Source organism: Protopterus annectens, chromosome 7.part0, assembly GCF_019279795.1.
Source record: "Protopterus annectens isolate FY-2018-M chromosome 7.part0, PAN1.0, whole genome shotgun sequence".
In the NCBI taxonomy this organism is placed as follows: Eukaryota; Metazoa; Chordata; order Ceratodontiformes; family Protopteridae; genus Protopterus; species Protopterus annectens.
The window spans coordinates 491,947,035-491,965,137 of NC_056739.1; the positions used below are offsets into that span (position 1 = coordinate 491,947,035).

Genomic DNA, 18,103 nt, shown 5'->3' on the forward strand with positions numbered 1-18,103 from the left:
CTTTGCTACTGCAGTCTTGCAGGGCCTTATAGCTGGTCCTAATTCTATCTAATTACCTTCTCCCATCCTTAGCTTTGGGAATCTACCCAAATATGATGACTGCAACAGTGAAACATGAAGAACATAGTACAGTTGTGTACACTTACCATAAATGTAGATGTTCAAATGTATTCACTGTTGCATTCCTGGTTACACTCCCTCCAGCCCCCTGACTTCTACTGACTATACCTCTATTCTTGTTTACTATGCTTAAAGCCTTTTGGTGTATTTGCTTTTTTTATTGGAGGCGTAACCTTGTATATAATTGCTTCCCATTATGAGGGCACCTGACAGCTGGGGCAAGAAAAACTGATGTAATGAGTCGGCTGCATGCTTTATACCCCTGACTACCTGATGTCATGGAAGATGAGACAACAACCGATGCAGGACCCAAGACTTTGATAATCAGGCCGACTGAGGGCTACTGCAAACAGATAACCCAAATGTGAGGACTGCAACAGTGAATACACTCGAACATCTACATTTATGGTAAGTGTACACAACTGTACTGTAAACCACTTCCAATAAAGTACAATCTATGCAACCTTTGTTTGGTGATCAGTTTACAGTGGTTGCTGGAGGCAAGGCATGGGCATTTTAGACCTCTTCGGTCTTTCACCCACCAGGGAGGAGGTTATCGATCAGGGGACAGAGATTTCCAAGTTGAAGGAAGATGTTGCGTCTGTAAGGGGTGAGTTATCTAACTTGATTGCTTTACTCACCCCTTCATCTTCACAAGGGAATAATGCTTCTAATCCACAAGACGTAGGAGGAACGGTTACTGTGAGTGGTTCCCCAGGCAACACTAGCCAGAGGAATCATTCTAATCACATCTCCCAAAACCATTAGGAAGGCAATGGCAGCAGAAGGAGAGGTATCCGGGAAAGTACAGGATATTATAAGTAAGAACTGGAATATTTTTAGAGTCAATTCTAGGGAAAATCGTATCCTGGGTGATGAACCCCCTTTTCATTACAAAAACTAGTGCAAATTTAAAGAGATTTCTAGAAAGTGAAAATATTAATAAAGGGGGAAGTGGAGTGAGTTCGAGACCCTGTGGTTTCTGTAGTCAGTGTGCATACATCAACAGAGATGTGGAGATCACACTAGACAACAAAATGTCCAGTAGAATTATTTTCAAAAAATGCAACTGTGCGTCTACTAAACTAGGATACTTGGCAAACTGTTGTACCTGCACAGCGTTTTATATTGGAAGGACTGAGCTTGTGCTCAGAAACCGGATATACGAGCCTTTGTACAATATTAAACATAAAAAAGAGACTAATGCTCTTTATAAACATTCCTTAATTTGTAAAGGCTTCAAAAAGTTTACTTTTGGCCTTCTTGAACAGATTTTGAACAATCCCAGAGGGGGGAATGGAAAACCTTGTTAAATAAAAAAGAGACTTTCTGGCAACTGAGAACAGCAGCCATGCTTTCACCAGGTTATAACGTAAAATCATCTGAAGGTTAATAATGAAATAAATAAATGCCGGACTGGTATTTTAGGTGCTTATACACTTTTTAAAAAATGGTTTACAAGTTAGTAATATCTAAACATTGTATGTTTTTAGTTTATTTTATGTAAGAATACCATAATTGATTATATTTACGCATTTTTGTTCAGGTTACTGGGGTAAAATGACACAGGGATCATGTGACAAGTATAGGCTGTACTTTGTTTTATCGGTTTGGGAGTTTTATTTAATAATAATCAGTGAAAAAAACAAAATGTACTAAGAAAAAACAATAACACTGGTTACTCCATTAAATGCTTTTGTTTTTAGCCTTGTTACAACCAGTGTTAGTTTTTTCATAGACTGTACTTTATTGGAAGTGAGTTTACCCAATGGTAACACGTTTTTGTACTATTTAAACAGTCTGATGTTTGTATATGTAGATTCTGATGAAGTTCCCAGTCTGACTGGGATGAAAGTGCTTAATCTGTTTATTTTTGTATAGTAAAGGAAGGAGTGTAAACCTACTTGACCTCTATTTTGTAGAGTCTTTTTTCTTTGGATTCTTCAAAAACTGACTGTATTACAGGACTATATGCAGAGAGACATGATAGAACTCTTGGACTGTGTGTCTTAGGCCGGTATGAGACTGGCATTGAGCAGCATTATACTTTCTCCACAGTATCAACAGAAGACATTTGACTTTAATAATTCACTTAGTTTTTGGTGTCAGTCCAAGGAGTAAAATATTTGTCTACCTGGTAGGATGTTGTAGACAGGCCACTCTGCTTTGCTAGGGATGGTCAACACCTGTCTCACTTAGGCTTTCATTTATTGACTAAACCCTTGTCTACCCTCATATTGCTTTTTTTAGGCAGTGCTAAGCTGATAAACCTAACAACTTAGCTAAACCAACTCAGAATAATTAAAAGGTGTTACTGTTACATGCCAGGAGTCCAGAAAGGAAACTCCAGTCCCAACAGCTCTACTAATCCTGTAAAATACAAACATTTGTGTAGTTACCAAGGCTTGGTTTACAGCTTCAGAGAGCAGCCTGCCAATGCAAGGCTATAATGCCTTCCACACATTTAGACCAACTACTACACAGACAGGGTCTGAATGTAGAAGTCTCTCAATTTACATCAAACATGAACACACCTCAAGGCTGGTCAAACAGTGTGACACACTTGAACTTCTCCATGTCTAATTTACCATAAGTAAAGACCCATACCTTATCCTTGTATGCTAATAGTTTCCTCTCAGTTACCCAGGAAGCCCAAAAATTGTGCTTGAATAAATGTGAGACTCTCTCTATTCAACCCTTGCATTAAATGCAGCACCCAACAATGTTCTGAAACTAATATTGAATGGGACCACCTATATGGAGCCAGAAGACATAGCAAATCTGTTGGCCAGCACATTTAGCTCAAATTTTAGCCCACTATCACCCCTGAAAATACCCCACCAACATTTCTCCATCAGCTATCACTGGCGAGGTCCTCACTGTGCTTTCTAAGGCCAAAAAGACTACTTTGATGGGTCTTGATAATATTCCAGGATGCCACCTGAATAGCATGAAATATGACCTGTCAGTCCCAGTAGATGCATCTCTATGTCTATGTATAACAGGTTTCACATCTTGAGATATATTACTTTCTCATTGAGATGTATCTCTGTATCTGCACATAACAGGCTTTACTTTCATCTTTGTGTATAATGGGGTTCACTTCTTTCGTACCTCTCAACTTTTCAGAGCAAGAACTCTGGACAAAGTCTAAAATAATGGAGGAACAAAGGCTCAATAATAGGGATAGATTTTAAATATTGCTTTTATAAATTTTGAAAGTTGTCAGAATAACAGGATTTGTGGTAGCGTGCAATTTCTGAAGGATATGAAATCTGAAACTCGAATGTATGTCATTATGTAGTGACTTCATTCCTCGGTGATTTGCCAGAAAATCAGAAATTTTCTAACTACAGACTAAGAATATGAGGCAAAAATCTGGACATTCTGTGAAAATCTGCACAGTTGAGAGGTATGCTTTAGATGTATCACTGTCTCTGTGTTCTGTCAGTATACCTATCAACCTCTTGGCACAAAAAATCTGGACAAAGACTGATAGATTGGGGGGACAAAGGCCCAGAAATAGGGACAGATATTAAATACTGCTCTTATAAACTTAGAAAGTTGCTAGAATAACAACATTTGCCGTAGCATGTATTTTTCTGAATGATTACAAAGTCTGAAACACAAATGTATGTCATTATTTAGTGACTTCATCCTCAGATCTTCCCACTGATATGCCAGAAAATCGCAAATTTTATGAGGAACAGACTAAAAATATGAGTCAAAAATCTGAACATTCTGCGAAAATCTGGACACTTGAGAGGTATGTGATTGTCAGGCTTCACTTCTTGAGATGTATCTCTGTGTATAACAGGCTTTATTTCCTGATATGTATCTCTGTTTTTGTGTATATCGGGCTTTACTTTCTAAGATGCATTTCTGTCATGTACAGCAGGCTTCACTTCTTGATATGTAGCTCTGTGTATAACAGACTTCACTTCTTGAGATGCATCTGTCTTTGTATATAAGACTTCACTTTTTGAGACATATTTCTGCGTATTATAGGATTCACTTCTTGAGATGTATCTGTTTCTGTGTATAAACAGGCTTCACTTCCTGAGATGTATCTGTCTGTATATAACAGACTTCATTTCTTGAGAGGTATCTCCTTGTATAATAGCCTTCACCTCTTGCATTGTATCTGTCTCTGTATAACAGGCTTCACTTCTTGAGATTTATTGCTGCCTCTGATAACAGGCTTCACTTCTTGAGATGCGTCTCTGCCTCTGTACTTAACAGACTTCATATCATGATGTGTCGCTGTTTCCCTGTATAATAGGCTTCACTTTTGAGATGCATTTCTCTCTCTGTGTATAACAGGCTTCCCTTCTTGTAATGTATCTCTTGTTTCTGTGCATAACAGGGTTCACTTCCTGAGTTGTGTCACTGACTCCGTTCTGCCAAGCTTCACTTCTTGATATGTGTCTCTGTGTCTAACAGGCTTTTACTTTTTGAGATACATCTCTGTATTTGTGAGTAACAGACTTTACTTCTTGTAATGTATCTCTTGCCTCTGTGTATAACAGGCTTCATTGCCTGAGATTTATCTCTGACTTTGTGTATAACAGGCTTCACTTCATGAGCTGTATCTCTTTCTCTGTGTACAACAGGCTTCACTTCCAGAGAAGTGTCACTGTGTCTTTGTTCTGTCAGGCTTCACTTCTTGAGATGTATCTCTGTGTATAACAGGCTTTACGTCCTGAGATGTATCTCTGTCTCTGTATATAACAGGCTTCACTTCTTGAGTTGCATCTCTGTACGTAATAAGTTTCTCTTCTTGGCACATGCTTTAATCTTGGCTGTAGTATAGGGTCAGCTTTTCCTAAGATAATTTGTTCTCATACAGGAGTGCAGTCATCGCCCTATTCCTTGAATAATGGAAGGTTATGTTTTATTGTGTTTTCCCATTAGGAATCTCTGTGAGAGAGAACATGAAATTGCTATATACAACCCATGTAACTTCACATGTGAGCAGTGCTGTACTTGCCTTTGGTAGATTATTCATAGGTTCATAGGTTCATACTAGGCTATCTGCCCAAGGGCATTTACAAGCCTAGCCCATAGTTTTGTGGCTTACGCCACCCCTTTAGTATGGGGAACTATACCCATTATTTTGCTGTGCCTCTGTTGAGCAGTGACACTGAGGTAATCCCTGGGGTATATCTGCGATCTCCCATCCATTGGTCAAGATTTCTCTTGAACAAGGCCAGCGAGGTGCTCTGCCTCACATATACCGGGATTTTATTCCACAGCATAGGGAGTCTTTGGGTGATGAATCTATCCCTCCAGCACATCCTATTAATAGCCATGTCGAGGTTTAAGTCTCCCGCCCTTGTGGCTCTGACGGATCTAGATTTTTGAGGTGAAGCATATTCATCAAATCTGGGTTTGACATGGCCTTGTATGTTAGGCAAAGGTCACCTCTGAGCAAGCGGTGGCGACTGAATAGAGCTGGAGTTCTTTCAGTCGGGCAGCATAGGACAGATGTTTGAGACCCTTTATCCTTTTGGTGAGGAACTTTTGTGGCCTCTCCAGCTGCTGCAAGTGTCGGGTCAGATACATTCCGAATGGGGCATTGTACTCAATCATTGGTCTGATGAGTGATGAGTATAGGGAGACTATGACCTCCCTTGATCTAGATGAGAATCCCTTCATGATAAGGTGGGCAATGTAGAAGGTCTTCCTAACTACTTTAGCTACATGGGTGTCGAATGACAGACTACTATCAACCTGGGTCCCCAGGTCCCTGATAACTTCTTCTGTGCTCAGTGGATTGCCACCTATTTGGTAGGTAGGGGTAACCTTGTTTTTCCGAAGGGTATGACTATGCATGTTTTGGCATTTAACTTTAGGCCATGGCTCTGGCACCAGTTATCCGTTTCTGTGAGACCCTTCTGAAGGATATCTGTGTCAGATGTGTTTTCTACTATGGCCCAGTTTGCAGTCATCTGCAAACTTTGTCAGCCATAACCCTCCTGTGTTTGCTTGTACTTGGAAAAGTAGATGCCAAACAAGAGTGGGCCCAGGACTGAGCCCTGTGGTACACCACTTGTGACAGGCTTTGAGTCTGACATGGCACCAGCAACTCTGACCCTGTGGGTTCTGTCACTCAGCCAGTTTGCAACCCATCTTGTGATGTATGGGTTAACATTTAAGCTGATGAGTTTTTCAATGATACCCGAGTGGGGTATTGTATCAAAGGCCTTCGCCAGATCGAGGTAGGCTGTATGGACTTCCTTTCCCTCATCAATGGCTTTGGTGACTGTTTCAAAAAAGTCAACCAAGTTTAGAAGGCATGATCTGCCTTTGACAAAGCCAAACTGGGATGGATCCAAAGTCTGCAAATTCCCTATGTCTTTATTTATGAGGTCCATTATGATCCTCTCCATGGCTTTGCAGATAAGGCTTGTCAAGCTAATAGGCCGGTAATTTCCAGGGTCGGTGGAGGCACCGCCTTTGTGAAGTGGGACCACAGTTGCAGTGCGCCACTCCCTGGGTACGTATCCAGAGGTAAGACTATGATTAAACAGCTGTCCTAGCTGTGGGTTTAATTCCTCGTTGAGTTCGTGGAGCACACAGCCGGGGACACCATCAGGTCCCATGGATGCTGTGTTTTTTTGCTTTGGAGAGAGCAGTTCTCACTTGGGCGTTGGAGATGTTTGGGGGCTGCAATCGCTTGGTATAAATATCTCTCCTTTTGGGGAGGGGAGAAGTTTGCACTGAACCTGTCAGCCAGTATGTTGGCAATGTCTGTAGGATCAGTAATCTTCACATCATTTTGAACTAGTTCTGAGCATATCTGGGAGTTTCCTTCCAGGTTTCTAACATAGCTAAAGAAGGCCTTATGATTGTCTTTTGAGTCTTTAGCTATTTTTCTCTCAAAATTTGCTTTGGATGATTTTATGAGAGCTCTTAGTTTTTACTTATAGTGATCAAGGGTGTCTTACCTTTTAAGGATTTTGCTCTATCTTGTAGTAGCTTCCTCCTTTGTTGTAGAGTTTGTTTATGGCTGGGGTCCACCAGACTGGACGCTTGCCTTTGGTACAAAGAGTCTTTGTTTTGCTTGGGATTGCCTTATCCATGCAGTCCTGCAGGTGCTGGTAGAAGGCATTTGTAAGTGATTCAGCGGCTTGAGTACTGTTTTCCGCCTCGGGGCCTTAAAGGAGACCACACTAGTCTTTAGAAGTGTGAAGTCGGCTTTCGAGAAGTTCTTTACTGTGGTCTTTTTATTTCAGGTGGGGTGGGATGAGGACCTCTAGCGAGATTAGTTTGTGATCTGATCTCACCAGTGAGGGGTATACTTCCGGTGTTGAACATTGTGCTCCCATGTTCGTGATGATGAGATCAAGTATGTTTTCTCCTCTTGTGGGGATGGTGACTAGTTGTTCCATGGCATTTGAGTTTATGAATTCCAGGAACTTTTGGGCTAGGGTGTTTGGGCTTGAGTAGTGTTCCCAGTCTATATTAGGGTAATTGAAGTCACCTAGTATGATGGTGTTCGGTGATACATTTATCCCCTCTAGTGTTTTCAGGAAGGCCATGTGAGGTTCCTGAGTTTGTGAGGGTGGCCTGTAACATGCTACAATTTGCAGAGCAGTCTTGCCTATGGTTAATTGCACCTGGATGGTCTCCGATGCATCGTGCATTGCCACCAGTCTTGAGGTGTGGGTGTCTTTGATGAATATGGATACCCCCCCCCCTTTCTTGGTATTGTCCGGATTTTGGGGCCGGAACGCATGATAAGAGGTAAAACCTGATAGTGCTGGGGTGCTCTCAGGAGCCTTGAACCAGGTTTCTGTCACTGCACAGACATCGATGTTCTCCATACTGAGAAGGGCCTCGAGTGCGTGCATTTTGAGATTTAGACCTCTGGCATTGAGCAGCATTACCCTTAGTTTTTTTCCTTTTTTGTGTTCTAGGGTGGTAGGTTTAGAATTTGAGCCTTGCCTAAAAAGGCACTATGGGGGTGGCAAGAGCCTTTGCCAATATCCGGAATCCCATGGGTGACAGGTGCAAGCCGTCCCTTGCGAAGCAGCGTGGCTTGTCCAGCATGTCATCCCAGGCAGACAGACATTGGATCCCCTTTGAATGACACCAGAGTTTAAGCCAATTGTTAAAGCTGATCATCTTATCTCTGTATTGTGGCATCATTCTTGGTGAAGGTAGGATACTGCTCAAGGTCAGGGTCATACCTGCCTGGGCTACATAATCAGAGAGCTCCTCAATGTCTCTTTTCATGTAGTCCAAGGAGGTACGTCTCAGGTCATTTACACCAGCGTGGACAATGACTGAGTCGTATTTGTACCTGCTGTTGAGAGACCTGAGTGCTTGCGTTATGTGGCGGATTCTAGCGCCCGACAGGCAGCTTACTGTGACCTTCTCCTTACTCAGTCTGGTGAGCGGGACGTCAGTGTGTCTGACTATGGAGTCACCAATGACTAGTGTGTCTGGCATTGTGTTTGACCTTAAGGGCTGTGACTGTTTGACACTCTGACTGTGAGGTCTATGTGTTGCAGGTGTTGTGTTCTGAGGTGGTGGTTGTTTGGGTGTCTGCTTTGGTGGCCTCTGCTGTTTTGGTAGATTTTTGATCAGAGCCGCCGAGTATGTCTTTGTGTGTTTATGTGTATGATTTGAGGTTGTGATGGTACTATGTGAGACTGGGTCTATAGTGTGTGTGGTAACCTTCTCCTCCTGATTGGTCTTGCCAGTCCTATGTTGAGAGAGCTCAGCCTCCAGTTTCCAGTAGCAAAAAGGATTCACAGTCTCCAAGTATGAAAACATCAAACCTTGTGAAGGTTTATGTAGTTGTGTGGAAGTAAACAAATGTATTAATTGTTTTTGTTTTTCTTGAAGCACAGTAGTTGTTTGATATTCTATGCATCATATATATTTTTCTTACCACTGCATTATTTCTTAGAGCTGATAAAGATTTAACGCATCCATAGGATGTGTTAACCAGAGAGATCAATAAGATTTAATAATCCTATTGCAATGTTTTTAGATCCACAGATTTATCTCCTGCTGTAATTAACTGTGATGGCTTTGCATTTAGTTTGGAAGTGTGTACTGTTTTGGATCTGAAGTACACCTTTGTTCATATTTTTTCTAGACAACCAATTTAGGATGTCCATCCTGGAGCGGCTGGAGCAGATGGAGAAGAGGATGGCAGAGATGACTGCAGCATCCAGCCAGCAGTCACAGCAGAAAGGAGGAACTGTGGAGAACCCACATGTGCAGGTTAGCAGACTTGACAAGGGTGGTATTTCACTTGAAGTGCATGAGACCTGTGTTGCAGATTTTCTGAGTAACCAACACACTTTTGGTCATGCATGACTCCACCGTAAATACACATTGCCTTTTTAATTCAGTGTTTAGGACTTTATGGACTCTTCTGTAAAACGTAACAGCTGCTATGGGAATAGAACTTGTGCTGTGATGTTTACATAGCTTGTATGTTTGAATATATGATCCCCTTCTTCCATTATAGAGCACAGCTGTATGTTCCATGCTTACGTTGCATGTTCTGTACTGTGCATATGTGTCTATATAAGTTCATCACAAGAATCTTTGCAGCAGGGTATTTCATAATATGAATGGGATTAAGTAACATGAATGCCAATGTTTTGACCAGATTTTAAGCCATATGGGCACTTCTTGGATACTCTTTTAAGCCAAAGTCATCAGCAGAAAGTCAAGTTTTAAAAGAAAGCATAGACCACTTATCTTCGGTTGCACTTTTGCTGTTTTATGTGAATGTTAAGTGGAATCATTTTGTTATTTTTTCAGTAACTTTTAGTTCAGGTTTCTAGTACATACAATATATTTCTGCTAACTTTGCTCATTCCACAGTTTAGTATATTCAAACTTATTTGAGAATATTTTTCTGTACTAAGGCCCCATTATTATCTGCAACCATCAGTTGCTCTTGTTGGGGCATATATTCACCTTAAAGAATGCAGTTAGTCATTATTTTGCCTAAGAGGAGAACCGTAATGTAGATTCCTTTGAACACTGTGACTCTCCTAAGATATGCTTTTATCTTAAGGTTACTTTCATTCTCAGTAATTTCATCTTCTACAGGTTTAGATCATGACTACAAAAAATGTTAAAAAAATGTAAACATTTGACTATTGCTAGACCAGAGGGAGCAAAAAGAAATGATAAAGTGAGAAAACTGGAGTAAATCAAAGGAATGTCTATGCAGTTCACTTTTGGCTCAAAATAGGACGTTAGATGGTGTCAAGACTGTTACTATGAGAATGTGTGCTTCCCTTGCAGCTGGTGATGCTGAAGGTCAGTACCCTCCACACAAGAGAAAATGACAGCTGTTCCCCCTCTACATTACAAGGTCCAAATAATTTTAAAAAGATGCAGAAGGAGAAGCAACAACTGGTAATACAGCATCTGTTTCTAGGATGATCAGTAGAATGACACATGAAAGTCCAATTATTGTTCAGAAAGAAGCCCTCAGCCCTCACTTCCTTTTCTGGATGCCTCATTTCAGTCTTCTTCAGTAGAAGTTACAGACGAGTTTAGTATCGTGATGCCTTCTGAAGCTTGTTTCTCATCTGACAGTCCTATTACTGTTATGCTAGAACATCTTAGGAAGTTGGACACCTGTGGAATGGACATCCATGTACAGGTCAACAATTATTTATTGGGAACAGGCACCAGAGTTAAGAGAATTCGAGGACTAGATGCCAGTTATGCAGGTGCTGGAAATCTAGGCACTTGAGTGTTACCCCTCACAATTTTTTCAGGAAATTTGCAAAAGGTTGCTTTGCTGCTTTTTAGAATTCCACCAGGCCCTCTTATTTGGTCTTAAACCTTCAACTTTGGGGGGTTTAGGAGAAAAAAAGAGGAAAAGGCAAACATCCCAGCAGTTGTTCAGATTTTGACCTCACTTATTCTGACTAGATCTTTTCACTTGTAAGTTTAAGCATGTGAGCAAGATTCCTTGCCCTTGGTCTCACCCCATGAGAATGTGACCTTTGCAGAACCGTAAGATCTTATGAGATACTATTTTAAATGGGGATCAAGGAAGTTATCCTCAACCAGAAACAGAGGTTTATGAGGTTGCTGGGTATAGAGCTACTAAGGCAATCAGTTGTTTTTCGATCAGTAGAAACTTTTGAGGATACATTTAACAACATTTCAGTAATGCCCCACTCTCAGCCCTTATCCTATATAAAGCTGGATAGATTCTACCCAATACCTGACTCAGTAGTAATTTCACTGAGAGTTGTTGATGTGTCTGGGATGGTGATGGGGTTAAATACTCTTCCTTGACCCAAATAAGTAGAATCTTCGATATATTTTTAGGAAGATGAGCTGGACTTCTGACACCTGGACATTAAATTAATGAATTATCAGGCCAATATGGTACAGTACAAGGGGACATTGTCAGACAGAGACATGAACTGACCTGAGGTATTTTAGATGCTTTCTTGAAGAAGAAAAATCAGCAAATTAGACCATCAGCTAAAAGGAGAGCAAAACAAACTCAAATTGAAGTGTGACAGGCCCGCTGCATAGGCTTACTGGGTTAAAGCCCTGACTGGAACTCAAGTGACTCTTGTTCATTTAGCTGCAAAGCCAGATGCCAGCGCTGGCATGGGTAAGATGGGCATGCCTGTCTGTTGGGGAGGTGTAATGTGGTCGCACTAGGCAGTAGTCCATCAAAGGATAGGTTGTGACACTTGAGGGCAGTCTTGCGGAATGCACTCATGTCATCAAGCCTTGAACACAGTAGCCTTCATCAGCAGTTGCAAAGAAGCATGAATTTACATGAGGAGGTATCGTGCCCTTGGGTTGATTTGTGTCACAAGTCTTCCACCTAAGAGAAGGAAATAGGACTCTAGTGAGGATCCAAGCGGCGTTTGTGACAACTTGGATGATGGTCCCCCTGGTGTTGGGGAAAGTTTGATGGTTGTCAGGTATGAGGGCAAAAAAGTATACAAAAATGTAAGCATGAATGTAACCATTTGAATTCTCTTGACTCATAATGCTAAGTCTCAGAATATGGAGTCTGAATGACTGAAAATCCAGACTTACATTTGCTAAGTCTGAGATTGTATTTCTTAGAATATTCCCTTTTTTCCGAGGAATGGTGATCTTGGAGCTGCTATATATAAATTTGTGGGTGTCAGGGGGCTCCCCCTAATTTAGGTTGTGCAGGGGAGGGGAGCTTCCCTTGCAAATAACAAGTTTAAAAGAGAAAGTGATGTTTGATATTTTTCGGTCTGTTTTTACATGCATTTCAGGACTTGCCATTGTGAGTCCCAGCATTTCAGTAAGAGCCAGGTGTGATATAGTGGATACGTATTCTGGACTGCTGCTTTCAGCTTCTAATTCACATGTTGATGTGAGTAATCTGTTGGGTGGTACTCCATCAGGAGACTTTCAAGAAACTAGAAGAGAAGACCAAATTACACAGTCTAGTAAACAGTAACTTCACCCATTTATATCAAGGTACTCCAGAAAGTAATCTTCTAAGATATCTCCCTTCTAGAGGAAGCAGACTAAACAAGAGTAGAGTAAAAAGGCAGAAGAGTACCAAAAGAAGTAGCAGCCCTGAAGAAGCAGTTGGCCTGCATCCTGGAACCAGACAAATAACAGTCAAGACTATGTCTAGTGACTGCAAGTGTTATCTTCTCCCCACTGCCATCCATCTCCATGTCAGTGGAAAATTCTGTCATTTTATGCAGCAGTAATCCTCCCCAACTGCAGGCAAGTGAGTTAGGGAAGGTAGTGTCAGCAGAGTATACCGTTGTATTTTCTGAGCTCCCCACTTTAGAAGGCTCCAGTGGATCAGCTGAAAAGTATGCAACATCTGTTGGCATGACAGGCAATGCAGAACATCCCCATTGCAGGAAAGGGGAAAGATGTGCTATTTCATATTCTTCTGAGGTCCACAAAGGAGGGTCAGTACAAGCCAGTCTTGGACTTTATTTTGCTTCATTCACTGGATGGATGGATGCATTGTTCCAAGGACACTTTTCAGTCACAAAATGAGTCATAAGGCAAAGAAGAATATAGATGTAACATAGGCAAACTTTCACTTGTTCACTGTGAAAGCACACGTTTTCAGTAAGCTTTTCAACACAGACAGACACTGCATTTAGTTTGTATGCTATTTGACAATAATAGGAAATAAATTCTGAATTTTGACAATATAGGCCTTGTTCTAGGACATGGCAAAAATGTTTTTTTTTGATTATCTTGAATATGAAGGACATCTACCCACATAATCTAACACAAAGGGCTAATGAGCAGTAACTGAGGTTAAAGATGAGTTACCAGTTGACCTTTCTGCTGCATCCTTTATTTTTCATCAAAAACTAGCATGGTTTTTTTTACCCTTATTTTAGATGATATCCTTACCCAGTCTACCTCAGCTGGGTACTGCAGAAAATTGTAAACTGTATTCAAAGCCAGAAAACCTTGAATCCTCAAAAATCATACCTTAATGTATCTCAGACAAAGAGGTTTATGAGAGTTGTCACGGGCACACACAAAAATGTTGTGTTCCTACTCCCAAGACTTGATGAACCTCATAATGGCCTTTTTTGTTTTATCCAATGTTGTTGCAGCACCACCCAAATGCAGGAACATTTATGAAGGCTGTAGGTTACATGCCATCTTCTGTCCTAATGATTCTGAATGCCGTATTGTACATGAAGAAAGTACAGTAGTACATGAAGAGTTTTGGAATCAGAAGTTTCCATTCATGGAACATACCTTTCCTATAATTCCTGCAGTGTTGACGGAGTTCCACCAGTGTACAACCAGATCTTGTTAAACCCAAGGTGCCCGTGTCTTCCCCAGAACTAGATCATGTTCTAACATCAGATGCATTACAGTATGTTTGAGGAACCCACTACTGAAAGCTCTGATTTCAAGGTTGATGGTCTTGCAGAAACTCACACACAGTCACATGAAAGAGATTGTGATTTTCAAGCATGCTTTGTTAGCATTTCAGTCAGTACTGAAGCCAGGAACGCTAGAGATTCTAACAGTCAGATTGGTAGTGATGTAGCATATGAACTAGCAGGGAGACACCCACTGCTGTCGTTATGGAAGAGTACAGGCTAGGAGCAACATTATTTTCAAGCAGTATGTATCTCACCAGTAGAATACATCAGCAGAAAAATATCAGCTCCTGACAAGTAGATGCACGATGGAGGCTTCGTCATGGAGTTTTGAAGTACACAAGGATAGACCACTTTGCATTCCAGGTGAATTATAAGTTGCCCACATTTTGCAGATGACTTCCTCATGAGGGAGCAATACTAACTAGTATGTCTTCTGTCATTTGGAAGCCTGTACAACCCTTTACCTTTCCACCAAATGCCATTTATTTAAACAATGCATCTAAACTTAAAAAAGAAAGACTCATGGCATGTGCTGTCTTTTAACTATGTTTTGCCTGAGGGAAAAGCATCAGGGTTGATCTGATGTCTCTTCTGTCCATTCCTCAGTGGATGGATCTTTGGCTACTCAAGACTTTGGATCCTAAGCTCAGACTGCATAACCCCCTGCAAAGCCCAGCATTACCTCAGAATGCAATTTGCTGCTCATTTGAGTCAGACACGGATCTCTTTGCTCAGGAGTGGGTTAAGTCTAGTAAGGGTTTTTCCTTTGATTTCTATCAGTAGTTTACATTTTACTTTGGTGTCTGTTCTTTTAAAATATTAACCTACCTCCCCTATTGTAGCAGTAATTTCTAAATCCTTGTACCTCAGCAACCTCTTTTTTTAAAAACTTTATATATAGAAATATATATTTTTAAATATGTATGTGTGTGTGTGTGTGTGTGTGTGTGTGTATATATATATATATATATATATATATATATATATATATATACACATACGTAAGCTTGCATATGTGTGTGCGTAGATCTACCTTCCTTTATCGAAATTACACTTACTCGAAATTCAAAATCCCAAGATGGCTTCTTTAAAAGGCACTTTATTCGAAACCTCGGATCGTTGAAATTTTATGTAGGGTAAAGAACCACTTGGCGACAGTGGAGACATTTGTAGTGCAATGTTGGACTTGGTATGTTTAGTTAGGGGAGGTGGGGGGGGGCTTTGTCCCCACTTGGGTGGGTTTAAATTTGTTCAGTTGTATTATGTTGTCCTGGTGGCCAAGTGGTTGTGTACCCTATGTAATATATAAATATATATATATATATATATATATATATATATATATATATATATATATATATATATATATATATATAGGTCCCCTTCAGATGGTCGAACTTTCAAAAGCTCGACTTTCATATGGCCGAGACTATATCATCGAACTTTTAAAAGTTCGAACGGTCTGAATGGGGATCTCCATAGTGTACGGAACAGGAAGATTTCCCTTTACCGCAATGTAGTGCAATCTCGGAGTTGGTTTATTTAAATAGAGGGGGGGTGTGCAGGTGCCCCCCCCACTAGCACTGTTTAGTTTTCTTTTTTTTTTTGTTGTTTATTTTTTTCACATTGTCGAACATTTAAATGTTCGATCATATGGTCTCGGCCGTATGAATGTCGAACATTTGGCTGTTTGATTATGTGAAGTAGACCCATATATATATATATATATATATATATATATATATATATATATATATAAATAGATAGATAGATATATATATATAGATATATACATATGTATATATATATATATATATATATATATATATATATATATATATATATATATATATAAATAGCTATTTTACCTTGTTACATCTTTGTTAGATTTTATTAGATTGTCTGTATTGTGTGAGACTCTTCAAAAATGTCGGATAAACCTTCAGGTTTTAAAACGTGTGTGGCCACAACATACCTAACTTAGATACACACTCTTTAAGTGTATTTACTGCTTCAGAGATTCACATTTGGATGAACAGTGTGATATATGTACAGCCTCTGCTACTCGGGCAGTAGTAGAGAGGAAAGTTAAACTAATCCTTACAGGACTTCTCCCTGGCCCTACAGAAGAAACATCCAAGTCTTAGCATACTGGTACTGGAGGTTCACCTTCCTCAAAAAAAAAAGTCTGCAGACAAAGCCAAAGGTGACAGAATCACTAAGGAGAAGACAAAGTATTCTAGGAAATGCTCACCAGATCTATCTACTTCTTCCTGTCTGGAATCCCTGGCTCTGGTTACTAAATCATCCAAGACTTTCAGTCTGACTTTTTTCTCAGAGCCAATCCTGATTGGATCCAAGCCTCCTTCTCCTGGGCCATGTTTTTTGCTGGCATCAGTTTCTTCTCAGCTGCGATCATTTTTTCTTCAAGAAGGGGATAGCCATCATTCATCCAGACCTCCTTCCACTGCTTCCTCCCTACAGTCAGTTTGGTCAACCAGGAGCCTTTCCAAAGCTGATGTAGAACACATGATGAGAAAATATCTCAGAACCCGGAATAAGTTGAGGGTCCCTCCAGTTCCAGTGGCCACTGGACTTTGGAAGTTATGTCCCTTCTCCTCATCCCATAGTAGCTCCTATCCTGATCTGTTTGTCAAACTCGGGAGTTACAGACCCGAGCACTTCCCAGAGTTTTCCACCCTGTACCCGAAGATCTGGCTATCTTCTGCTCCATCAGCATTTATGACCTGTATGTCTCTGATATCATCGGAGCCAAAAGGATCCGAGATATGAAACTTTGGAGCTGGATCTGGGAGAACAGGTTTGAATCCAAGGGGTTTGTAGTTGTTCCTTCCACTCAGAGCCTCAGCACTGGATAGCTTGGCAGTGGTGTTAGCATCGGATCTGAACTTTCAGAAGCTGACATTGATAGGATGCTGTGGAAATTTCTTAGGACACAGATTCAGATGAGGTTGTTCCAGCATCTCCCCCTCTGGGGGCTTCAGGTCAGCTGTCAGTAATGCCATTTTTGGGCTCTCCTTTTCCAGTCCACCCATTGGATCTGATGCCCACGGTTCCGACTGATGACCATGAGAAAGTGTTGGAACCAAGAGTGTGGTCAGCATTTACTTTGACAATTTTCCTCACTCTTTGGAATCTGAGCCCATTGGATTTTGAAGGGTCTTGGAGCTGAGCTGTTGAGGTTTTCGGAGCTGGCTTTGCCCTTAAGTGCTTCTGCCTTGGACAGCTTGGCTCTGATGTCGTCTTCGAAGCCAAGTTGGATCGAGGCCAGGGACTTTTCTTCTTTAGTTTCTTCAGATTCTAAGGGGGTTTTCCTTAGCATCAGTATCAGCTTTGGCTTTTGGAGCATTTGAGAGGGATGTCTTCAGATCAAGAGAAGAGGTCTCTTGCACACACATGGCATCATCTTGACCTCCTCTGGATTCTGTTGTTCATTCCACTCAAGTCAGACAGGGACAGCAAAGCCTTGAGGTTCTCGCTTGGTGAGTTCCCCCTCTGGTTTCAAGCCTTCTTTGGAGTGTCCCACCAGAGAAAGCCACAGAAAATGATCTTGCAAGAGACTCCTCTATCAGGAGTCACTCACTGAAGACACCGACTTTGATGAAGGGGAGGAGTCACCAAGATCCCCTCTGGAAGAGGTGTCATTTGGAGACATCCTCGAATTGATGAATAAGAGGGGGTTGATCCACTGAAGCCCCCTCAAAAGAGAAGTTAGCATTCCTTTTGGCTTTTAGGGGTGGCTCATTTACTTCCTTTGTGGCCCTGCCCACTAATGAGCTCATTGATGTGGTCTTGCAGTGGGCCTGGAAGGAACCCACTGTGGCAGAGCTAATTCACAAAAAAACCCAAGAAATTATTTATTTTATTTTATTTTCACATTTGTTGACTAGGTTAATCCAACTGGGCTGAAAGTCCCTTTTCAGCAGAGGCTCGAGGAGAAAAGCTCCAAAAATTCTTTTCTGTCTCAAATAATCCCCATTGGAGCAAAGGTCTCCCTGGAGATGCCATGGTGATGGAAATGGTGGCCACTGAGAAGGTTGTTTCCTAGAAAAGCATTCCTATCCATCCCCTCTAACAGGGAGAAC

The 18,103-nt window shown here is 41.0% G+C and overlaps 1 protein-coding gene across 5 annotated transcripts in view; it reads left to right on the forward strand.

Moving 5' to 3' along the window:
- The window catches only part of CAMTA2 (calmodulin binding transcription activator 2), a 2,181,461-nt gene that overhangs the window by 1,707,514 nt on the left and 455,844 nt on the right, over positions 1-18,103 (forward strand). For all 5 annotated transcript variants that reach the window (XM_044077091.1, XM_044077090.1, XM_044077092.1 and 2 more), the window contains one exon: positions 9,233-9,360. In XM_044077091.1, the coding sequence (XP_043933026.1) occupies positions 9,233-9,360 (128 nt within the window). The remainder of the gene's footprint in view (positions 1-9,232; positions 9,361-18,103) is intronic.